We start from the raw sequence: 24,725 nt of genomic DNA, 5'->3' as shown, positions 1-24,725 counted from the left end.
TGCCTCCTACCCCAGCCCTAGCCCAAGTCACAAGCCAGGAAAGATGGGAGTTCGTCTGCCTATGTGGCATGCAGGGGCCCAATCCAGCAGGCAAGCTCAGAGACCACCTGAGGCCCACGCATTGGGGCCCTCAGACAAGTTCACACAAAACAGCCAGGGGAGGGAGGAGCCACGGCTCTCTATAACTGTTAGAATGGTGAATAGGGTACTCCCCCATGCAATGGGAGACCCCCCAGTTCAAGTCCCCTCTTCTCCTGTGGGGGAGAAGGGATTTGAACAGGCTCTGTCACCTTTCAAGTGAGCAGCCACGCACTGGCCTCGGGACTATTCTGAACGGGGAAGCAGACATTAAAGAAAGTGCAAGTTCGGAGGAGAGGCATTAGGCAGCTGAAGTATTGACATTGCATTTAAGTCACAATGCTAGACCCAGCTTCCCCTGCTACCCTAGCGGAGATGCAATATGAAGTTCTTGCAGTTTAGGGAGGATTCTACCCCACCCCCACCACACCTAGTGCCCGCATCCTCCTCGCAGTCCCCACATCCTCCTCACTGGGTCGTGGAAGGGGGCAGTCTCCTCGCTGCTGATTAAGGAAGGTCTAGGCAAAGGTTGCTGGGCGGGTGCACAGCTGGACACATTCCAGAACAGAGCCATTTAGGGAACAAAGGAAGTTTAATGAGTAAAAGAAGAGGCCACTGGAGGTGAGGAGATGCAGCAGTTTTACCGCAGCAGAGATAAACCATCCCAGGGCGGTACAGCCTGGCTTAGAGTCTGAAGTTTTCCAGGGGCAGAGTCCTGCTGGTACAATCCACACACACTGCGGGAGGGGGCTGGACAGCTTCAGCAGACCTGTCCTGGGAGGAAAGCAGAGCATTAAGGCAGAACTCACTCTGCAGCAGGGCCAAGAGCCAGCTCAGAAGCAAGGCAGGCGAAGGACAATGATGCCTCCAGCTGCACACCCTCCAAAATGGGAGAGCCAGAAGAGGACCATTGGATTAGGTGCCTGCCCAGACCAATGCAGGAGTTCCTCCTGTCATGCCGGGCTCTTTTACCCTCCCTAACCCTGTCACGCCTCCTCCTGGAACCTGCCCTGATTGAAGGGCCAGATTTTCAGAAGGAGCTCAGCACCCAACACACGCTGTCTTTCCAAAAGGATGCGGCAAAGCCAGCCACTTATTTTGAGGAATAAATGGCAGCTTTGGAAAGTCTAACATTCCAACCAGCATCCAAAGGAAGCCTGCAGCTGGTAGGACAAAGTAGCTGGAGCGTTCCAAACCGGTGAGCTGTTCCAGTGGTGGGACTAGCAGCGGCCCACTGTTTAGAGCGTACGAAGGCATAGGAAGGGGCACAACTAGGAGGCAAGGAAATGAAACTAAAGGGAAATGCAGAGTGTTCCCCCCATAACGAGATGCCTCCTAAGCCCAGTGCTGGAAGCCCAGTCATTTGGGATAGTTAAGAAGTGGACTGGACGCAGCACGAGAAGCTGTGTTGTAGGAATAATCCTGTATTAGATGGAACCTAGTTGGCCCTTCCCCAGTCCTAGATTTCCATGAATCACTGGCACATCCTGACCCATGGATCTATTGCTGCCATAGTAGAAAGGCATTAAACACACTGGAGAGGGGCTTGACTGGACCATTATACCTGGAGCAAACATTTCAGAGACCTAACAGGAAAGAGACCAAAGAGGTTAGCCATCTAAAAGCAATGTTGTTGCCCAACATTAGAAGCTGTTGCTGGAGCAGAGGTGTGTCATTTTCATTACCTGTCCATGGAATCAAAGATATTTACAGCTTCTCCTTAGTGTCGCATGAAAAAAAGAAAGAAAAAGTGTTGATCAGAGTATCTCAGATTGGAATGAGAACAAAAAGCAAGTTCTTGGAAAGAGGTTAAAACTACTTTGAAAAGCTGGAAGATTGTTAATTTTTTCCTCTTATTTACACCAAATACAAAACAAACCATATTGAAGTCAGCTAGAATTAAATTTAGTTACTGTATCTTCTTCCACTACCGCCAAAGATAACGACTCCTCTGCTAGCCATCCTCCTCTGGCTTCGCATTTGGCATCATCTTCCACTGGAAAGAAGGGAGAATTGCAACGTTACAGGCAACAAAAACCTCCACCACCAATGTCCGTTGTTTCTTTAGGGTGCTGTGCCAAATTACTTCAGGTCATTCACAAAAAGCAGGTGATTGTAGAGGATCCCCTATTTTGCACACAAGGAGACCTTAGGTTTGGTTGCAAATTTGCAGCTCAAGGAATACATTGTGTAAACACACACACACACACACACACACACACACACCCCTGTAGGGAACTACACCGAGACTTCTGTGCCAGGAAGATGGACAGCGGAGGAAGAGGAAAAGGGAAAGTTACAGCCAGTGAAAGAGGATAGCAGCAGAGGAGTGGGGAGAGCTGCAGACTTTTATGGATCATTTCTCTTTTATAATACCTCCAGAGCACTTCATAAAGATGAACAGATCAAGTCTCAACACCTCTGCTAGGCCATTCTTCACTCTTCGTCGCAGATTGCGAAGCTCAGGGAGACACAGTGACTTGCTCAAGGCCACAGACAAGTCAGTGTCAGAGGTGCGAATAGATTCCAGGAGGCCTGGCTCCCAGTGCTGTGATTTGACCCCCCAAACAAACAAACACTCCCTCCATTTAAGCAGTGCCGGCACTTGGAGGACCAGTTTTACTCACAGATCAGATGTTGTCCATTGAGATAAACCGGCCCAGTTCCAGACTTTAATTCAAAGGCAACAGGAGGGATAAATTCAAAGCCATCAAGACTGATCTGAAACAAAACAATTAAAAAAAATCCAGAATCACTGAAATATTGAGAAGAAAATCTGGCTCGGGAGCGACTCAGTGAACTTGAAGCAAAGCCAGCTGGTGGGGGCATTCCAGAGCAAATGGACTTTACATGGACCCCCCGGTCACTACACATTCTTTAAGAAGCACCTGCTGATGCTCAAGCCAAGCTCTGCCCTCAGTTACACCCACAACTGCACTGACATCAGTGGGGTCCCACAGGTGTAACCGAGGGCAAAGTTTGGAGGCAGACACCCCCCCCACACACACAGTACAGTAGGTGTGGATGGCATGCAGCGGATGCACGGATGCCACAGCCAAACTGCACAGCACAGAGACTATGCTTTCAGCACCCTGCAGATATGGCCAGGTGACTGGATCAGGCTCAGAGTTTGTTTTCCTGACTGAGTTAGTAGATGTGTTAAATTTTGTCTTCATAAGAAGACAGATAAGTTACACTTATTTGACTCGCCACTGGCGGATATGGAGAGCAGAGCAGGAAGACATGGGATTTCTGGCCTGCTTTTTCTCCTGGCAGGGGGAGCTGCACTAGAAGGTGTTCTCTGAATTCCAGTGCATGTCTCAGCTAATCGTTAGCATAAGGACTCCGGTCCATGGGTGGCAGCTTGCAGCAGGTGTGTATTCAGAGCAGTTCCTAAACAATCAAGTAACTTATCGCACAGAGATGTTTTAATTCCAAAGACAGTATTACCTTTCACTGAACTCCGTGCTTAGCTCCAAGCATCTGCTTCATACATGGGTCTCGTTAGACAGCAAAATGTATATAGGTCCTTACTCCCATCATGAGCTGGGAAGATCTCTAGCAATTTACAAATACAACCCAGCCAGCCAAAGACAATACATCCAATTTCAGTGGCTGACCAGAAAAGCGAAGCAGGCCAGGGGATGGGAGGTAGCCCCAAAGAAGAGCACAGTTGCTCTTTTTGAAAGTTAGCCCAGTCCTTTGTTAAATCAGGACGAGTGCTATCAATGAGTCCTTGAGTAAAACAAAAACAGATGTTTCTAGTCAAGATCGGATTGTGTCCTATTTACAGGGATGCGCTTTTTAATTTTAAGCTTTGATTTGTCTCTGGACTTCTGTCTTTCTACTCTCTGGTCAGTTTTAGATCCTAAGGCCAGAAGAGACTATTTGTGATCCTCTAGTCTGACCTCCTGCATAACAATAATAGATCGTCTCTGCCATGCATGTTGGTCTGCACAATGGGAGAGGAGCATTCACAAATTAACCTGCACAGCAACTTTGTGGGACAAGTAACTTCTGTGTGTTGTACATGTGGAAAGCTTGCTCAGAGCTGACTTTCAGAGGTGGCAGCTCCCATAGGATGCTCTGTCCCAAATATGGACTAAGTGACTTGACCAGGGCTACAGAGAATCACCATTAGAGCTGAGATGCACCTGGTTCCTAGCCTGAGTGCTAACCTGCCCCACTGGCTCTCAGTCACTATAGCTGGGGTGTTAACATTTCGTCTGAGGTTGAACGGACCATAATGTGTACAGTGGAATGCTACGCCAGGCAAAGGAGAGAGAAACAATCCGCTCGTTCATCCGAGAGGGCATGTGCATACACTGTAATTCCCCCAGATTAGTTGCTTGCTGGGCAGAGATTGTTCTGGGGGTTGTCGTGTCAATCTCTTGGCTTCATGCAGCAGGTTTCCCCCAGGAGTTACCATGGGTAGGACAGAGAGTCTCAGTGAAGCGATGGGCACTGGCCTGTTGCCACCGTAGGTGTTTTTTGAAGCTACTGCCACCACGTGCGGTTCATCCTCGGCCTCTGCACTGAGACAGATCTGCAGCAGTGGAATGAAATGGATCCTCATGAAGCTGGGTTTGCTGTGGACTAATCCCCATGCAGCCAGCCAGCCTGCCTCCCTGCCCGTCCAGTGTGCCCTGAGCAGCGTCAGTGCCATCCCCCATTGCCAGCTGGCAAAAACCGGCAGCAATCCCCACATTCACTGAGCCAGTTCCCCTCCAACATGCCACGGCACAGGCCACACCCAGGCAGCGTTTAAAGGTGTTATTTAAATGTTTGCTTGGGATTTCGGAGCTGATTAAAGTCCTGGGGGCTGAAACCCTCTCTTCTGCCTGGGCAGGGGGAGCAAGTCTCCCCCAGGATTGCTCCCTCCCCAGAGTGCTTTCACCCTGACCTGAAGAGACCCAGGAAAGGAAAACATAGTCTGTGTTCAGAGCATGGCACCTTTGCTGGGCTTGGGGTCAAGGCCATGAATGCTTGAGAGATCAGCAGAGCTCCCCACCCAGCAGTGCTCCTCTCAGACTGACCCTCAAGCCTCGTCTGCATGGGAGAGTGGCACCAGTGTAACCCAAGGTGAGAATTTCAACCAATGTCAGAGGGGATCCCCGACAAGTTACATGGCTTACAGTTTTCAGTAAGACCAGGTGTTCCAAGAAGTCATCTTCTTCCATCACCACACACCTCCTGGTGCTGGTGTTCAGCTCACAGCCTATGGGAAAAACACAGCTGGATTTGTGGGGGCATCACTGCCCCCAAACAAACCCTGCAAGATACAAGAAGAAAAACTGCAGCTGCTAATGGAAATTCTAGAGCAAAGAAATCCCTCTAGTCCCAGAACACACACATGCCACAGGTCAGAGACATAGACAGGCATTTCCCATGGGCAGAAACTTTAAGGCCAGAAGGAACAATTGTGATAATCTAGTCTGACCTCCCAGAGAACACAGACCAGAGAAATCCACCCAGGAATCCCTGCATCCAGCCCAGTGGTTTGGCTGGACTGGAGCCTATCATAATACGGTTTGTTGTGTGGAGTGAGGTTCGCCTCTAACTCTGCTCTGAAAGGTTATTGACTCCTTATGGGCTGTATTCCCAACACCCCAACTTGCAAAATACAAGCTGGAGTATTGGAAAGAGTCAATAGCTCTTTGTATTCCCCTCCCTAGCAGTTGCAATCCTAACGGACCTTCATACATAGATACGCCAGTCAAGAGCTTAATGAGGACACCATGTATCCAGTGCTTTGGTTTTCATCATTTCATTCAGCCCAAGCCAAAGAAAACAAGTAGGATTTAAGGCTGGATTTAAGAAGCTGGAATGAAGTTAGCAGCACTGATCCTGGGAAGCTAAGTGCTGCAGATGCCAGAAGCACTGTACAGCAGCTAAAGGCAGGGCTAAAACTGAATCCTCAGGAGGCCAGTAGAGTTCAAGGAGCAGCTAAGCACGTACTTAGGCAGTAAGTCAACAAGAGCCACCAAGCCAATATTGCGCACTGCTTGGAGACTTGAAGAAAGGAAATGCGGGGGTGGGGGAAACTTATATTTGTAGCATGACTGCATATGCAATGCTCACGCCTAATCACAGGGGCTGGTGCTCTCCTTCAGCACAGATGGGTAGTTTGCTCAGAGGCTAGCAGGGAAGGCACGTCCTGCTCTGATCACAATGTGGCATGGTAGGGCCCAGGCCCCACTTGGAAGAGGTAAGGGGGAAATGCAGTCTACGCCATTGGATGGAAATTATCCACTGCCCTTAGGGCGGGGAAAATTCACACCCACCCCTTTTATTAGATCATCCTGTGGCAGTATTTCTGCAACCTCTTCACCAGGGACCCCACCTGCTGCCCATCAACTCCTCCCCCGTTTTGCTGGCAGATACCAGCCACACAAACAGCTCTGTGAACCCAGGGAACACGTCATCTTGCTCACCCCTTCGCAGTTGTACCCTTACCCCACAAGACAGCAACGGGTTTCTCTTCTTCAGAGCGCGGACTCAGGAGTAGGAGAGATGAACTCATTCTGCTCTAGAATGGACTCCACCTGGGCACCAAACAGCGCCTACAGGAATGAACATGGCAGATCGGGCAAAATGCATCTTTTTGTTACCAAACCAAGAGCGGGAGCAGGAAGAAAAATAAGCGACTGAAGCTCTTCAAGTTTCCTGTATTGCACTGAAGTCACTGAGCCAGTGAGGAGCGTTACAGAGATATTTTTTTCCATATTAGAGGGTTTTTAAAGAGTAGTTTGCTCATGCATCTGTAATAAAGACGCAGCTTGAGATGCTATTCTTGCCATTTTATATTTTTCGAATAACAAAATCCCTCCCTCTCCCCACGCCAATCACCTTGGTCAGGTGGAACAAGTAGTTTGCTCTGCCTGGGCTAGTAAAGTTTTCATGATGATTTTACAAACCTGAATTAAGCAGGGAGATCTGAAAAGTCAGGACACTGAAGAGAACAACTCCTCCCTTTCGCAGGCCAGACTGGTACTTGAGATCTTCAGGGGAACTAAAGACAACAGATTTAACAGAAGAGGTTGGGATCACTCTCTCAACATGGACTCATTTGAACTGCCCAGAACCTACCAGTATTTCTGAAGCCTCTAGAATACAGCTCAGCACTTACACTGGACTTTATACCCTCCCAGCATGGAGCTAGCCATAGCTACTGAATCTACATTACTCTAACTGACCCGGGGGGTGGGGGGGAGCCCAGGTCAGGTGCTGGGACTTCAACTACCAAAGGAAGAGACAATCTAGGACAATTTGAGAATATCAGACACAGATAACCACATGGATTTCATCCCCTGACATTGTCAGAATTAGGATGGAAAGCATTCTCTAAACCCTAAGTTTGTAAAAAGCTTGCTCCATGAATATGCTCACAATCAAGATTTGCAAAAAGAAAAGGAGTACTTGTGGCAATCAAGATTAGCTCCCTCCTAAGCTAAGGGGGGAAAAGAACTGGGCTGTCCTGGGCCAATTACAAATGAAGGGTGGATGAGATGGGGAGCTAGCTAAGTAATAGAGTGACAGGAAATACAGATGAAAGACACACGCCCTGTGAGCACACCTGTCTGTGGGTGAAATTAATCATACATCGCTTGCCAGCATTCCTTGCTCTAGTGCAGCAGGGAGGGCCTTAGGGCCTGCACCTCTCACCACATCTGGCATTGTTGCTTGCCTGAATCTTGCCTGCCCCCTGCCCGAGCCCTGCTGCCCCCATAAACCCACTGAAGTCAATGGAACTTCTCAGAGTACATAAAGTTAAGCATATGCATAAATGTTTGCAATGACACAGGGGCCTGACACAAAACCCACTGAAGTCAATGGTAATCTTTCCACTGACTTCCTTGGGCTTGGGATCAGTTCCCAATAGCAGTAGCTTCTAAAACATCTAGAATGTCTCTATTATAATAAATAATAAACAGAACTGACACACATTGCAGGGTGATTGATTTCACCCATGTCTCTAAAGAGCTTCCTCAGTCTCCCCATACTGAGGTCAGAAACTCAGAGACATTGGTTTGATCCTTGGGGCTTGCTAAGAAGTTTTATTGTTGCAGTTGTGGTAGGTTCAGATCCTCAGCTGGTGTCAATCAGCATCACTCCATTGGTTTCAGTGGAGTGACACCAGCTGAGGATTAGGCCCTTAGAGAGGTGGTGAGGTTTCTTACATTCTGAAGTTCATGATCAGGTTTTTGGGATGAATTATTAGAAGCTGTTTCTAAATGAGTCAGTAAAGGTGATTCTGAATAACACCCCAGGAACTCTGCAGAAGCACTGAATTGACTGAAGGGGGAAAAGCAGGTGAATTTGAATGTTTGAACTTAAAACTAAAAATAAAATTGAACCTGTTGTTCCCATTCTTTGTATTTGTTGTTTGCCAATTTCACACTTGCAAAATATTAAAAATAAAATATGCCAAGAAACAAACAATGACAGTTAAAAACAAACACTGCTCATTATCCACATTAAAATTCACAGATCAGTCCAGCTGGTTCTCTAGTAAAACTCCCAGGTTTGGTGTGGTGGTGTTCTTCCCTTGTGCCAGTAGGTGGTGCTGGGAATCTCCGCATTGCTTTCTTAAAAGGGGAGACATTGCTTTTTGAGCTGCCTGCACTAACTATAGAAGCATAAAGATGAAGGGCTGGGACCTCAAGAGATTACCTAGTCCATCCTCCGGCATGGAGGCAGGACCAAGTATACCTAGCCCATCCCTGACAGGTGTCTGTCTCACCTGTTCTTAAAAACCTCCAGTGATGGTGATTCCACAACCTCCCTCAGTAACTGATTCCAGCACTTCATTATCTTTAGAGTTAGCAAGTTTTTCCTAAACTCTAACCTGAATCTCCTTTGCTGCAGATTACGCCGATTGCTACTTGACCTACCCTTGGTGGACATGGAGACCAGGTGAAATACAGCCCCATGGAAGCTACCAACAATGTCATGAATGACCAGCATTGTCCAGCTAATACCTTCGGAATGCTTGCTAGAAGCAGCATGCTAAAGAACCTCCCTGCTGAACTGACCCGTACCCACCTCTGCTTTGGATTTCTCTCCCCTTTTTTATTCATTGCTATGAACATTTGTATGGCAAGAGGATTTTTACTGCTAACAAGCTCATTGCTTTTCAGGGCAGGCTCATCCCACAGCAAATCCCACAGTAACTCCAAATTCTCCATGCTTTGATTGTTGGAGGCTGTAGGATTTTTGGCAAGTTTTGTTTATAAGGGTCTCCTTTCATCTTGGCCCCAGCAGTAGGAGCGAGCTTATTACCCCACTTCCATGCACATTGGCCAAGGTTTCTTTTGCCTATTCAACATCTGCTCCTCAGGCTTTCCCCCCCATCTAACGTCTCAAATAATCTTTTGTTTGTGGCATTGCTTCCAGTTGCTGTGGAAATCGTTATAACTGCCTGTTCTCTCCTAGCTATAGGAAGTGTTTATTTTTCCTGGGCTGATCTGAGGTCCCAGGAGAAGGAAAACTCTGATGTCAAACCCAGAGCATCAGGCCTGGCCCAGCAGTTTGTTAAAGTTGTGCTGATCACACATGCTCTATGGGTCTGCGCTACCAACCCTGGCTAACGAAGGCAAAGTAAGTATTAATCTGGGGTCTCCAGCACACGTTTAAGCACTTGTCAAAATCTTAAAGCCTAATGGGAAACGGTGGTCTGTGGCCTGGAAATACATCCATGCACACAGCTCTGTTGATTTCACATGAGCCCAAGCATGCTGCACTCTAGTGCAAAGCATGGAACTCTCTAGACTGCTTTACTACGGAGCCTCCTGGGGTTGCAACCACTGCTCATGGAAATTTCTCTGGGCCAAAAGGGGCTGCCTGCCCTGAAGGGTGAATTCCATTGAATAACACTGAGTTCCTGGAGAAAGCTCCTCCTTTACTGCAAAATGGGGAGCTGGTTTCAAAGGTATAAATGAATTCGGTGCCCAGTTCCCACTGAAAGCTTGTCTACACTTGAAATGCTACAGCAGGACTGCTGTCACGCTTCAGTGTAGACACTATCTACTGGAGGGGTTCTCCCCTTGGCGTAGGTACTCCACCTCCCCAAGAGGTGGTAGCTAGGTCAACGGACGAATTCTCACCTCAGAACGATGTGGTTATGCCACTGTCAATTCCCAGTGTAAACCAGCCCTGAGAATTGGGTGTTGAACTGCCCTTTGTGCCTTGGAAAATCTCCCTTTTCCAGGGCTGGCACTTGTGTCCTCTTGCACTGGACCGCTGTACTCACCATCTCTCTGCTTACCTGTTGAATCCCATATCTGGTATCAGCGAAGCCACCCTAGGAGACAGAAATAGGGCTACTTCAGTGGAATCTAACCATTGGAGCCACATTGTTCCCAAAGCGTAGACCGCTCCAAAGCCAGCTCTGAGAAGAACCGCAGACGGTTCTTTCTGTACAAAAGAAACACCTCAATACTCACAGGGTTTTAGGTGTATATATATTTATTTACAAGTGACTGTTGGGAACTTTTGAAGGCTTATTTCACATGGGGGGAAAATGACAATCACCATCATATTTACAACAAAAAAAATCCCAGAGAAAGATATAACAAGCTAGCAGGGTATATGCACACCACCATAACTACAAGGGCACATTTGTACATAATGCTATTTACACTGGATAATGTGTACAGTGTCTATGTAGCTATCATGCAGCCTGGACTCCAAGGGTTTGATTCTCATTTACACTAAGACCACTTTTCCCCACTCCAGCAGTGTAAAGGAGCCTTCAAGTGAGAATAAATTAGCCACTCTCCGGCTCCTTTCCATGATTACAGCATTGTACCATGGCCAGAGTGAGACTCAGACCCCAAATGCATACCCTGCTACTGCTTCAAGGAACTACAGACCTTTCAGCGCCGTGATTTTGGCACGTACAGTAGAACCTCAGAGTTACGAACACCTCGGGAATGGAGGTTATGGTTCTTCTTTCAAAAGTTTACAACTGAACATTGATTTCATACAGCTTTGAAACTTTCCTATGCAGAAGTAAAATGCTGCTTTACATTTAACACAGCACTGTACTGTACTATATTTGCTTTTTTTGTCTCTGCTGCTCCCTGATTGTGCCCTACCAGTTCCAAAGAGGGTGTGTGGTTGGCCAGTGAGTTCATAACTCTGAGGTTCTCCTGGATTTACATCCGGGGCACAGCTGGTATATATACAGCTATTCTCAGAGATCTGCCATCACAGCTTGGGGCTTGGGCCTGAAGATAGAGCTAGGGTGCAGCTTTTCTGCCTCGGGGCCTGCACCTGTTGGCCTCCATGGGAGCTGGAATAGGCCCCGCTGCCCTGATTTTCAAAGGTGCCGAGTATCTGTAGTTCCCACTCAACTGGCTGGGAGTTGTGGGCACTCAAAGCCTCTAAAGAAAGGCCCTTAGGCCCAGCTCCACAAAGGTATTTAGGCTCCTAACTCCCATTGGTTTCAGTAGAAGTTAGGTGACTAAATCCCTTTGGGGATCTGAGCCTTAGAGATTGCAGGACCCATCTCAGAAACCAAGAGTAATATGTGGAGCCCTATTGGCCCAATCCTACAAGGTGCTCTCTCCCAGGTGCTCCATGCCTGGCCGGGTCCAGCCCCAGGTGCACAGAACATAATGTAGTTACCACTTTATTGTGGGATTGTTTCAGGGGTCCAGAGATTAGCTGGACTGCTGTTCCCTGTCCAAGTTTATCTCCATTGCTGAGTGTGTACTAGCAAGAATAATACTTTTCATTCTGGAGAATCCTAAAATGTTTTGCTAACTGTATATACACAACACAGCTCAAGTGCAGCTGCCTCTGGGGTGGAGGGCTATAGCCAACAGGTACATATCACACTGCACAGGTGGAGGAGGTGGGGGAGTCTGGCCAACCTCTGACTCTCACAAAAAGTGCCAAGGGAAGTTTTATGCCCAGGCAGAGCAAAGAGAATCTTGTCTTGTAAGGGTTCATTTAAAAAGACCTCCATGGAATTCTATGTATCCCCTTTGGCAGGCGAAGGGCTAGACCTCCCTTGCAAGATTCACACATGACATTCTGGGCATGAAGTCTGGGCATTTCGAACCTGATGCTAACACCACGCTGCTTTCCCCTCCAGCGCTGGTTGTAGCAAAGTGCTGGTGTTTTTTAACCATCTACAGTCGATCTGATTTACTAATCGGTTTCCTTTGTGACATAAGAATATGGTTTAAAATACTTGAATTTGCATTTTTGTCCACATCCTTCCTGTGCTCACAGCAGCCCCACCCATTCAGAACTTATTTTCTCCTGACGCTAAGGGACAGATCCTATATTTAGGTGCCCAACTCCCATTGAAATTAATGGGAGTTAGGCTCCTAAATACCTTTGAGGAGCTGGAGTTAAATATTCAATGACTTCCCGCATCCCCTCCTCTAGTTTTCTCTTGTTTGCATTACTATTTGTTAAACGTATTACTGCAGGCTCACTCTGTAGCACTGAGGCCTTTAAAAGGTCTGTCTACACTGCAATTAAAAACTCCTGGCTGGCCTGTGCCAGCTGACTTGGGTTACGGGGCTGTTTAATTGTGGTGTAGACGTTCGGGCTCTGGCTGCAGCCTTAGTTCGGGGACCCTCCCACCTTGCAGGGTCCTAGAGCCTGGGCTCTGGTCTGAGCCTGATCTTCTACACAGCAATTAAACAGCCCTTAGCCCAAGCCCCATGAGCTGGGTCAGCTGGCCTGGGTCAGCGGTGGGTTTGTAATTGCTGTGTAGGCAGACCCTATGTGTTTCCCCAGCTCCAGCTCTGACTCTGCCCAAACTGGCAGCGATTCGGAGATTGAAATTGGAGAGAAGACTATGGAAAGGTCTCTTGTTTGTGGCAGGCCTTTCTTCCCTTCCGCCTGGGCCCTGCAGTGGATTCAGCTATGTTCTGTGCATGCATCTTCAGCAACATTTGCATCAGGAAAGGAAAATAAAAGTTCCATCAATGGTTCAATCATATTTGATGCACAAAGTTAATGCGTCTAGGCAAATAAATGTTCACACAGTCCATTACCTCAGCATCCCGGGCCCGGTTCTGCCCAGCCTTACACCTTGTGTAGTCATTTACACCTGTGTCTTCTTCTTTGGTAGCATTTTACATCCAGGGTACATAGTTGTAAATGACAGCACAAAGCACAGGGGAGAATCAGGTCCAGTGTACCCAAACCCCAGCACTTTCAGTGCCATGTTCGATGTGAATCCATGGCTGGCTACCAAAGTCAAACTCCAGCTGCATTCTGAAGTACTGCTTCTGAGGTAGTAGTTTCTCTTGCAATCTATACAGGAAACATCTTCATGCCTTCTTCCCTTGTAGCATCTTTGGAGATTACACATACTGTTCACATCTAGGTCGGTCAGTTCTTCATCTAACCAGTGTCCTGAGCAGTACTGGAATTCAGCTACCTAGCCTTGGAGAGGGAGGTCTCTTATACTGGGTCCAACTTCACATCACAAGAGGCGCTGGGGCTGTTTCTAGACCTGACTCTAGCCAGCCCTCACAAGAGATATTGAAACCATAGTAAGCGATCTAGGCGTAGCCCTCTGGGACCCTGGTATAATTCCAGCATTTGTCAAGGGCTCTTACTGAAAACAACTAATGACAGCAAAAGGCCACCTCTTTCCTACACATTTGCTGTGTATACAGGAAAAATTGTTTTAAGAGCTGCCTCCCCTGTGTAACACTTTTCTTCAAGGCACAGTTTCCTCTATGCTATGTCCAAGTCTGGAGAAACAGGCAGGAAATGAAGGTATGTGCGTTCAAAATACCTGAGTCAGCATCAAAAGTTCAAAGACTATGGCCTTACATGTCTGATTCCTTTTTTTCAGGTGGATAGTAGCTGGCACATAAGCCAAGAGCAACAACCCAGCTGAGGGCTTTGACACATTCCTGGAAGAAAGGAAAATAGTGAATGAATTCTGAACAGAAATGATCTATAATCAAAGCCACTCTCAAGATGCCAGCATCCTAGGCCCTGACATAACAAAGCTCTTAAACACATGCTTGACTTTAAGCCCATGCTTAAGTCCCATTGAAGTTCAAATAAATCCATCATGGGGAAGCAAAAGCATATACAATATAGTAACGCAAGTGTGTTAGTAATGCATAGAGTAACATAGCAATCACTGGGAGTACTCACAAGCTTAAAGTTAAGCATGCGCTTAAGTGCTTCGTTGGATCAGGATCCATACCATAGACAGGAGCATGCAGAGCTGTACGGACACAATGGGAACCTGCACTTCCAGTGAGCCGAGGTGGCTTGTAGCTGCTGCTAAGATGGGATGGGCAAACCGCAAATGGCTTGGCACCTTGGTTTCTGCACTTCTGTTCTGGAAATGTCATGGGAGCAGGTTTTTCCCGAAAGTTTCCTGGTACTTCCCAACTTCAGATGGGCCAAGATACCTTTCTATATTCTGATGACATTTCACTATCTCTGCTCTCAGGCCAGACACACACCAGGAGACACAGTGGGCAGCACAAACAAATCAACCAAAAAAGGGAAGAAAATTTCTTCAAGTCTCAGAAAAGTTTCTCCTCCAGGTCACTTTTGGGGCAAAGGTTTGGGGTGGTTTTCCTGAGAGCCAAGGGAATCAATAATGATCCAATAAGTAGCCCTCTGAACCTTTAACTATTAGTGTAACATTTGGACTGAATGATCTTAAAGGTTCTGAATTGTTTGGATCTGATGTTTTTTCCTAGTTTCCAGCCAGGAATACAAGCAGAGGTCCCAGCACTCTCCTGGGGAATTCTGTTCTGAAGCCCCATTTTACACACTCAGGCAGTTTGGAGAAAGAAGCATCGTAATTTTTTGACATTATCCATACCCAAACTGTGAACTCCAGACATTCCCCCATCCCCGGTGCTCATTTCATCCAAACTGATTTACAGAAACAAACACTTCTACAGTGCCTCCCATCCCAATGGGTGCCAAAGCATTTTGGCCCAGAGCCTTGAAGGTATTAAGGCTCCTAACTTCCACAGATTTCAGTGAAGTTAAGAAGCCAAATACCTTTGAGCATCTAGGCCTTTTCCCCTCCTTTCTTATTTTCTCTCTTATCATAGAACATCAGGATAGGAAGGGACCTCAGGAGATCATCTAGTCTAACCCCCTGCTCAAAGCAGGATCAATCCCCAATTTTTGCCCCATCCTTAAATGGCCCCCTCAAGGATTGAAGTCATAACCCTGGGTTTAGCAGGCCAATGCTCAAACTACTAAGATATCCCTCCCACCTTATCTTTATGTTCTAAGCATTATTAGATAACGGTGTGATAATTCCACATGAAAGTGTAAAGCAGTGATCGTGGATTAGAATGATACCTCACTAGGATAAACAACTTCAAAAGGAAATTCAGGGCTGTGGCTTCCTTATCTAAGTCATGTTTAAAGATGCAAAATTCCATTCACAAAGCTTAAATTGGTGACTGGATTTTCAGAGGAACTCAGCACATTGGGTGTATGTCTGGTACTGAGCTCTATTGAAAACCTGATGCTGATGCTGATGCTGATGCATCTGATGAAGTGAGCTGTAGCTCACGAAAGCTCATGCTCAAATAAATTGGTTAGTCTCTAAGGTGCCACAAGTACTCCTTTTCTTTTTGCGAATACAGACTAACACGGCTGTTCCTCTGAAACCTGATGCTGAGTGCGGGTGCTGAGCACCTGGATATCTGGCTCTGAGCTCTTCGGAAAATTTGACACTGTTAGTAGCTGGAATATCACAAAATTTTCCAGGTGATTAAAAATCTATACTTACATTCTTCTCTTTTTCCTTCCCTTTCAAGCACACTCAAGGACCTGCTTTTGCTTCATTGCAGGAAAATCTTTTAAAAAAAAAAGACAATGAATTAATAATTGAGATCATTTACAGCTAATTTCTATTATTTACTTGCACATGTTTATAATGGCCACGACAAGGGAATAGCCAGACAAACAAGTATGATGCATCGTGTCATTTGCTTAAAGATGCAAAAGAACCTGAGTGGAATCCTGAAGTCAGTGGGAGTTTAGCCACTGATTTTAATGGGACCAAGATTTCACCCCTGTCTTGAAGACCCTGAGAAATTGTGTCTGGTGTGGTGTGTTCTTCAAAGTAACTCTGCTTCATTTTGCGCAGATTTGTGCTCCAAAACAGACACACCAACAAGCATTCAGCTTCCTCTCACCTATTAAATCTATCACAGCTACAGTCTCTCTGCTTTACTCACATGTACCATGCATGAAACTGACTGCTTCTATGAGAAATTAATCAGGGAGTATGTAATGGGTTAATCCCTCCTTAAAACTCACTTCTTCTGGGAGGACTGTACATTATGGCTTCACTCATCTCTTCACTCACAGTGTCTCTATGCCTTTGTGCCCTTGAAATGCTGCCCTGTGTACTTCAGTTGTCTGATTCACAGTGCAAAGTCTTCCAGCAGGTGCCTTGTATTTCTCAGGTGTTTCCCAAAGCGCTGCGTTCTCTGATGGTGCAGTGCCAAGACAAGACAGAATCCTGAAGCCCTCAGTCAGTCCCTACACAGGGAGATCTCCAACTGCAGTTCTGCTTCACTAAGAACTAAATAGCGGAATCAACTTTTCCTGAATTTTGAGTCAGGCAAAACATGTCATTGAAAGTTCTGTTGCTGATCGACAACCCTCTTCTCCCCTATTTCTTTTTAATTAAAAAATTCATTGACAAGTGTTGTGTGCGTGTGTGGGGAGCAGGTTGACTGTCCATAGAGCTGCTTGAAAACATTTGACAATTGAAACATTTTGATGAAATTTCAAAATGTTGCAAATCCAGTAAAAGTTTCCCAGAAAATCCCATGGAAGCATTTTAAACCAGTTCTAGGACTCAATCGGGACTTCGCGGTTTGTTCTGGAAATAAATAGTGTATTAATAATAAAAAATAATAGAAGTAATTATTAATTGTCAGCAATCCCTATGAGCTTATGTTTTCAAAACACTTGTGCTTTTTAGGCCACTGATCAGAAATGGATAGCTAGCCTGTGAATAGAGTTTAAATACTGTGGTGATGGGATTATGTTAGTAGGTAGAAACAGGTAGATTTTGATTACTCTATATAGTCCTTACTGACTCCAGTCGGCTGTAATGGGAGATCTCCATGTTTATGGACTGACTGAGGTATTCAGGATTCAGGCTTAGGTTGGCAGTGCACCCCCAGAAAACATGGTGCTTTGGAAAACACGCGAGAAACAACCATCACACCAGAGTGAAACTAAAAGCTTATTCCAGCGACAGCTCCAGAACTGAGCAAAGATACAATCGAAGTTCCTGTTCTCCGCAAGATGTTACTGGATGTTATTTATGTATAAAAGTAACCAAACTCCAATTTCTTCTGTTCTTTATGAAGGAAAATTCTGATTTTTGTATGTTTACACAGCTAACTTCACTTTGAGTAAAGCTTGTTAGAAAACACACAAAAAATCACATTTTTCTGTTTATCACTGACATTTTATTTACCTGATAAATCTCCCAAAAGCTCTAATTTTAAGATAGGATGAGGGCATTTGAAATCTCAAAACAATTAGGCTACATTAGATTATATTAGATTGAAAAACAATGACTAAGCAAATCAAACTGGAAGCAGGGAAATATAGATTAAATGCTGAGTTTTTAAAGACACGTACTTTTGAAAAGCCCACTAGGTACCATATGCCTTTAAAAACTTTACAAATCTGGCCTTCATTCCCTTCCAGATATTAGCCAATGTCAGGGATTTCCCATACCAAATTAAATTTGGAAGTGACTAACTGGACTTAGCTGTGGTTTTCCCAAGGTGTCTCTTTCCAAAGAGCCAGGTCACTATAACTGCACCAGTTGCTGGCCCAGGCATCTCTGCCAGCTCATCTATTGCTGGCAGAAAACACCCTTTCCCCACCGATGGATAAACAATCTCCTGGATAGCCTGCAGTTTGCATTGTCTGAGCAGACACTTGGATTAGCTAGGGAAAAGCATCCCCAGTGTGAAATGGAAATCTTAGCCTGCTTTAAATCAGTCAGTGACAGTGCACTGGTCTGGGAGGGGGGGAGCCTCTGCAACCATAGCTTTGCAGCCAGAGTGACTGCTTATACCAGGGGTAGGCAACAGGCAGACAACAGGCCAAATCTGGACCCACCAGATGCTTTTGAACAGGCCAGAATCTTTTTATTTAGGTATTATCATTGGGGTTTATTTTTATTTTCTCTGGAGTCCGGACCTTGACTATACCTTGACCAAGAAATTTGGACCGTAACAAAAAATCACTGACTACCCCTGGCTTAAACTCTTCCAGGAGTGGAGCCCGTTCTGGCTGAACCCCACCCTTCTGCCCTTCTCCAAGTATCAGCCCCCAGTACTTTGCACTGACCTCCTGCGAACCCAGGGGCTCGCCCTGGCACAGCTCTAACCCCGCCCCGCCTTGCAGGCTCTGGTACCTACTCTTCCAGCTGCGGACAGAGCGTGGTCTGGGTGCCCTGCAGCTGGGCCTCCCTAAGGGGACGCGGGGCGCTGCCATGCCCATTGCTTTGGCGGTAGGAGAGGTTGGTCTCCTCAGTCCTGCAACTGGAGCGGCTGCTGCTGCTGCTGCTGCTGGTCCCCCCGTCCTCCTCCCCCGCCTGCCCGGGCTGCTGCCCCTGCGCCACCGGCTTGCTGTCCGCCGGGGCGGCCCCCTGGGAGGCGAAGGCGCAGGGGCACCGGCGGAGGTCCCTGGAGACGGCGTGCAGCCGGCGGTCCGCGCTCCGGGGGCAGCAGAGCAGCCTCTTGAAGGCGCTCCTGAAGTCGGGGCTGCGGCAGTAGATGATGGGGTTGAAGGCGGAGTTGACGTAGCCCAGCCAGTTGAGGAGGAGGAAGACCTGGCCGGGGATGAGGGACCTGTAGAAGACCTTGACGATGTTGGCCACGAAGAAGGGCAGCCAGCAGAGGGTGAAGGTGCCCATGATGATGCCCAGGGTCTTGAGCGCCTTGTGCTCCCTCATGGCCAGGAGGCGGGAGGGTCTCCTCCGGCGGGGGCCCTTGGCGCCGGGGGCCCCCGGGAGGAAGCGGTCCTTGTCCCGCTGGATGAGGCGGATCTGCCGGCTGGCCACGGCGAAGACCCGCGCGTAGACGAAGAGCATGACGAGCAGCGGCACGTAGAAGGAGATGATGGAGGAGAGGATGGCGTAGGGCATGTTGGTGACGAAGTCGCAGCAGCGCGGGTTCTGGTAGCAGCGTAGCGCGTCCTCGTCCGCCCCGTCCCGCCACCAGTGGTTCATGATGGGCAGGAAGGAGACGAAGGCGGAGATGGCCCAGACCAGGCACACCACGGCCCGCGCCCGGCCCTTGGTCACCAGCGCCTCGTACTGCAGCGGCGAGGTGATGGCCAGGTACCGGTCCACGGCGATGGCGCACAGGGTCTCGATGCTGGCGGTGACGCACAGCACGTCCAGCGAGGTCCACAGCTCGCACACCGTGGTGCCGTAGGGCCAGTGGCCGCTCAGCACAATGGTGGCCCCCGGCGGCACCACCAGCAGGCCCATGATCAGGTCGGCGCAGGCCAGCGAGGTGACGAACACGTTGGTCATGGTCTGCAGGCGCGGCGTCTTGGCGATGGCCAGGATCACCAGCAGGTTGCCGGCCGCGATCACCAGCACCGTGAGGCTCAGGGCCGCCCCGACGGCCCACTGCTGGCTCAGGCTGGCGGCCCCCGTGCAGTTGGTGGCGGCGTCCCCCCAGGAGGTGGCGTTGCCCTGGGGCCAAGGAGCCATCTCGGCGGGGGAGCTCCGTGCGCCCTTCTCCCCGCGCCTCTCCGTGCGCCCCTGTCTCCGCGCCTTGCGCGCTCCGCGGGGCGCCAGCTTTTAAGGGCAAACTCCCCGCAGCGCTCGGAGTTTCGGCTCCATACAGGGCGTGTGAGCGGCTTCTTGAGCCTGTGCCATCTCCCCGGGAGCACTGGAAAGGCTGCCGCAGGGGATGGGCTCCCCCCCTACACACACCCCGGTGGCACTGCTCAGAGGAGGAGCCCTTAAAGGCACAGGACGCAGCTGGGCTGCCCCACTCGTAGGATCGCTGAAAAAAAGAAAAGCAGCCTGGAACACGCCCCTTTGCATCTCTCTTTCCGGGTCTGTTCCCTTCCCTCCTTTCTCTGCCGCCCCCGCGGGGATTTTAAATACTTGGATCCCAACATTTCCCCCTCCCGCTCCCCTGCACCTTCTCCTGGGGCCGAGAATTTAACTCTCCTGCGTCCCTTCATCTCTCCACAGCCCCCTGCTGTTTGCCCATTGCAGAGAGGGCACTTTCCGGCAGGAGAAGAACCCGTGTCCCAGCACAAGAGCAGGCTCTCCCCTCGGGCACTTTGCGCCTGGCAGATCTGCCCAGCCGCACAACAGCTGCAAAACAGCAAACTCCCTCTTCCTGGGGGGTTACCCCTGAAGCTAAAGCCCATCACATAAACTGCAGCCGTCTGCCGGTCAAACACACAGGCGCACCCCCCCACACACACGAACGCTCCCCCTTGTCCGCCCAATTAGCACGTGTGGAGAAGAGGGAACAACCCAAGGATGCCAGGCACAGACACTGGGACGGAGGTGACGCGTTTGCCTCCAGCGAGAATGACACTTTTCTGCATTTGGCTCGAGGCGTTTATTCCCCTCCAGTCCGCGGAAAGTGTCAATTTCCTTCCCCGCTCCATCGAACACAAATCGGTTCGAAAAGGTGGGAGTCAGGGACACCAAAATGCTCCCCGAGGAGCGACACTTCTCTCATTGCATAGGAAGAAACCTTGTCTTTCTTTCTCCCGTCTCCCCTGCAGCCAGGGAGCTACTCTCACACATAGCCTTGTGGGCACAGAGATGGCATCGCGCCTCATCTCTCGTCCCACTTTACAAGGCGTTTGGACACGGACACGGTCTCCGGTACGCACTGCCAGCTCCACTGGCGGACACACGGGCCCATTAGTCTCTTTCCTCTGCCGGGCGCTAGAACTTCGCGGGGAAGGCCTGAGACAGGGAATGACAGCGGAGTTCAGGACAAAACTACACCCGTTACGCACGTCTGAGGCGCTGCGGGCGAGCGAGTTGTTCCTCCGAGGTGTGTAAAGGGAAGGGGGCAGAGGCCGGCTCGGGGCGGGGGCCGTTTGGTTCTCTGCTGGGGGTGGGGGGCTTTTCACTTGGCAGGAATGAAACTATTCCACGAGTTGCGCTGAGATGTATTCCCAGCCCACAGGACGCGTTATAAAGGGGGACCCTGGCTGGTAGAGACGCGTCTGCGTTTATATTTTATCCTTGCAGGACACGAAACGCTCCTTCATTCCCATGACGGGCAGCGGCGGCTCCTACACTGCTCAGCCCCGGGAAATGTCCTGTCCCAGGCGCTTCCCCGCACAGGGACTGGCCCTGGGTGCAGAGGCCACCGCCCCCGGGAATGTGTCCATGTGTTCCCGCGGCAGACCTGCTCCCTCTGGTGCAGATGTTCCCATGCAGGGTCAGGAGCTCTGTGCCCCTGGCAGTCAGGGATGCAGGTCACCAGGGGTCCTGAGTCAAGGGCGGCAGGACTGGACCCTTGTCTTCCCCACTGTGCACTCTCTGGCTCTCATGTAAAGCCCAACCAAGTCAATGGGGGAGGGGCTTTCCATTGAGTCCAATGTGCTTTGGATCAGGAGCATCCTGCATCCCTCCCCTCCATAGTGTACCCAAAGACAGCATCTGCTGACGGAGACAGTACCAAAGTTATGTGAGTGCTTTGGGGCCATTTTGGAGCTTCCCTCCCCCTTCTCCACAGTCCCTTTCCAGGCTCCACCCTACCCTGGCCTGCTAACCCAGGATCTTCCATCTCAGCACAGGTCCATACTGGCCCAGATGTATGAGAGCGCTCACCTTGTGGTGCTGGGAACCATCCCCTTACCCACATAGTCTGTGCACAGTAACTATGATGGGAAAAAGATATGGACATCATAGGCTGTACCCCCAAACCTCCACTGCAACCAGGGCAGGAGCTGGCTACTTGGCACCTCCAGCTACTCAATGAAACAGAAGCACAAAAACAGGAAAGACCCAAAAATAAGAAGCAAGAAACATCTGAGGCCCACTAGCCCCTGGATTCTTCTCCCAGCAAGGTGCATTCTACCCAGCCTTCGGAGGCTGGTTTTGGGGTGTAGTTCAGAGAACTGAATGTTATCAGATCCCCAGCTGGGGTAAATTGGTGTAGTTCTATAATTTATATTAGCTGAGGATCTGGTCCCTGGCCTCAGAATTTCTCTCAGTTTTGTTGTTTCTGATACCAGACACTCCAGGGTCTAGTCCGTTTGCGGGCACTCTGGGCTAGATCCATGGCCATTGTACTTTGATGGAGCACCCCTGGCTTGGAGACTTACACCAGCAGGGGATCTGGAGAGTTTTCTCTCACCAAATGTCCGACTTCTCTGACAAGACCTGTGCTGAAGGATGCTGCATCTCAGTGCTGTTATCAGGTACAGATTACTTACTTGGGTATTAATTTGCTAGGAACATTGCTCTGTTTGCCTGCCTGAGCTGCTCAAAGCAAGCCCCTTGCTGGGCTCATGCTTTGGCAGCTGGGACAAGTACAGTAGAACCTCAGAGTTACAAACCCCTTGGGAATGGAGGTTGTTCATAACTCTGAAATGTTCACACAACGTTACGGTTCTTCTTTCAAAAGTTTACAACTGAACGTTGACTTCATACAGCTTTGAAACTTCACTATGCAGAAGAAAAATGCTACTTTCACCTTGTGTTTTAGTAGTTTATGTTTAACACGGTACTGTACTGTATTGTATTTGCTTTTTTTTTTTTTTTTTTTTGGTCTCTGCTGCTGCTTGATTGCATCCTTGCAGTTCCAAATGAGGTGTGTGGTTGACTGGTCAGTCCTTGGGTTTTTTTCTCAAATTATTTGCTTCAGTTGAATCTTGGATTTATTATTCATGCTGTGCTTGGCCAGTTAAGTCATAGCAAGTTGCTTCTGCTTTCTGATTGGATAAATGAAATGTACATAGGAGGAGAGAAATCAAAGCATTTTCAAAGAAGACATGCAAACAATTCTGGTGAACAAGTTCAGAAGACTTTTACTCTCTGCAAACCAAAAGCACTTGTAGGAATGCCTGTTGGAAATAAACCTGAAGGCATCTGGTATAGTGGATGAGACACTGGAATGGGAGTCAGGAGATTTAGTTGAGGTTGGTCCGGCTTTGAGCAGGGGGTTGGACTAGATGACCTCCTGAGGTCTCTTCCAACCCTAATCGTCTATGATTTGGATTTGACTCCTGGATTTGACCTGGGTGACTGGGGACAACTCACTTTATGGCTCCGTGCCTCTGTTTCACCTCCCATTCTGTGTCTATCTGGAGTGTGGTGAGTTCGTCAGGGCAGGGACTGTTTGTCACTACGTGTTTGTGCAGCACCCAACACAACTGGGCCCTATTCTCACGTGGTGGCCACTAGGCACTAGTGCTGTAGTTTAAATAATAAAAAATGTTTGCAAAAGGGAACCCTCGTTTTGTATCTGTACAAACGTTCCCAGACATATTCTCACAGCGCTAATGCTGGCTGCTTGCTTTCTCCTGTGACTTCCTGCTGCCAGTGATTTCACCCTCCCTCTGTTTAGTCCAACAGCAGCAAAACATAGATGCTGGTACATTTTGAGTGCTCTATAATAAAAGCTATCCTTAGTCCTGATTTCAGACTCAGGTCCCACACGCTTTGAGTTAACATCCCCCGGTATCATTAAAACTGTCACCTTCTCCTGTGCTCCGTTTTAGCAGCTGAGCCACATCTCTTTGCACAGAGCTCTTCAGTCCCCTTTGAGATCGCCTCGCTTGGATGGGATTAAGGAAACTGTTTCTTGTGGTGTCAGCAAATATCTGTGGCTGGTCTAACCCCAGTCCCATTGAACCCAGATAATCTCATCATTTGCACATTGCTGCCTTGAGGGTTGCACACGCATCCTCACGAAAGCTCTTGGGGGTACTTGAGACCAAAGCCAGCTACAAATCAACCCAGGAACTGCCTGAATGCTGACTTCATTGTGGATCCTCTTTAGCAATATTAGCGCATGATAAATGGAGTGTGTCTGGGCTGTATTCTTGTATGTATGTATTCAATACCAGATGTTTCAGTCTGAACAAAAGCTTTGGATCCTAATGTCTTGCAGTGTAATCTTTCTCCATCTGCTATGCAACACAGGGGTACTATCGCTGTCGTCTCATGGCTTCCTTGCACTCCCCTGTCTGTCTGTATCCAGTTGTTGTTTCTTGTCTTATGTTTAGATTGGACGGTCTTTGGGGCAGGGACCTTTTTTGTTCTGTGTTGGTACAGCACCCAGCACAGTGGGGTCCTGATCCATGACTGGTGCTCCTGCGAACCACAGTAATACAAATCAACTAATTATAATAATCTCAGCATTGTAATATGACAGCAGTTAGCCTCTTAAACACACACGCACGCACGCACACACTAGAGCTGGTTGGACCATTTCTGGCTAAACATTTCTTCATAGAAAAAAATATTGTTTTGTCAAAGCTGAAATGTTTCAGAAGGATGTATCAGTTTCCATAAAGTTCTTCATCAAGAAGATTTCTGAAGTCTCAAATCACTGCCAGAGAGAGAGAGAAAGAGAGAGACCCGAATCCAATACCTGGCCTTGTCAACACAATTCCATTTTGCAAAGCGTTTTAAAGAT

The 24,725-nt window shown here is 48.4% G+C and overlaps 2 protein-coding genes across 2 annotated transcripts; both read right to left on the bottom strand.

Annotated features, from left to right (window-relative positions):
• Positions 1 to 651: 651 nt before the first annotated feature.
• LOC125626493 (nucleoplasmin) lies at positions 652 to 13,228 on the bottom strand. Its single transcript, XM_048829531.2, has 8 exons — positions 13,098 to 13,228; positions 6,996 to 10,381; positions 6,535 to 6,641; positions 5,214 to 5,296; positions 4,505 to 4,624; positions 2,706 to 2,799; positions 1,992 to 2,074; positions 652 to 852 (listed from the first exon to the last, which is right to left on the bottom strand). The coding sequence occupies exons 3-8, from the start codon at positions 6,599 to 6,601 to the stop codon at positions 763 to 765; spliced, it is 537 nt and encodes a 178-aa protein (XP_048685488.2). The 5' UTR covers positions 6,602 to 6,641; positions 6,996 to 10,381; positions 13,098 to 13,228; the 3' UTR covers positions 652 to 762.
• A 653-nt stretch (positions 13,229 to 13,881) lies between these two features.
• ADRB3 (adrenoceptor beta 3) lies at positions 13,882 to 20,079 on the bottom strand. The gene is made up of 3 exons (XM_048829530.2): positions 18,504 to 20,079; positions 15,836 to 15,902; positions 13,882 to 13,970 (listed from the first exon to the last, which is right to left on the bottom strand). Exons 1-2 carry the CDS (start codon positions 19,805 to 19,807, stop codon positions 15,869 to 15,871), a joined length of 1,338 nt encoding a protein of 445 aa, XP_048685487.2. The 5' UTR covers positions 19,808 to 20,079; the 3' UTR covers positions 13,882 to 13,970; positions 15,836 to 15,868.
• Positions 20,080 to 24,725: the final 4,646 nt, after the last annotated feature.

The sequence above is a fragment of the Caretta caretta genome, chromosome 26, assembly GCF_965140235.1.
Source record: "Caretta caretta isolate rCarCar2 chromosome 26, rCarCar1.hap1, whole genome shotgun sequence".
Lineage (NCBI taxonomy): Eukaryota > Metazoa > Chordata > Testudines > Cheloniidae > Caretta > Caretta caretta.
This window is presented reverse-complemented; position numbering and strand designations above follow the sequence as displayed.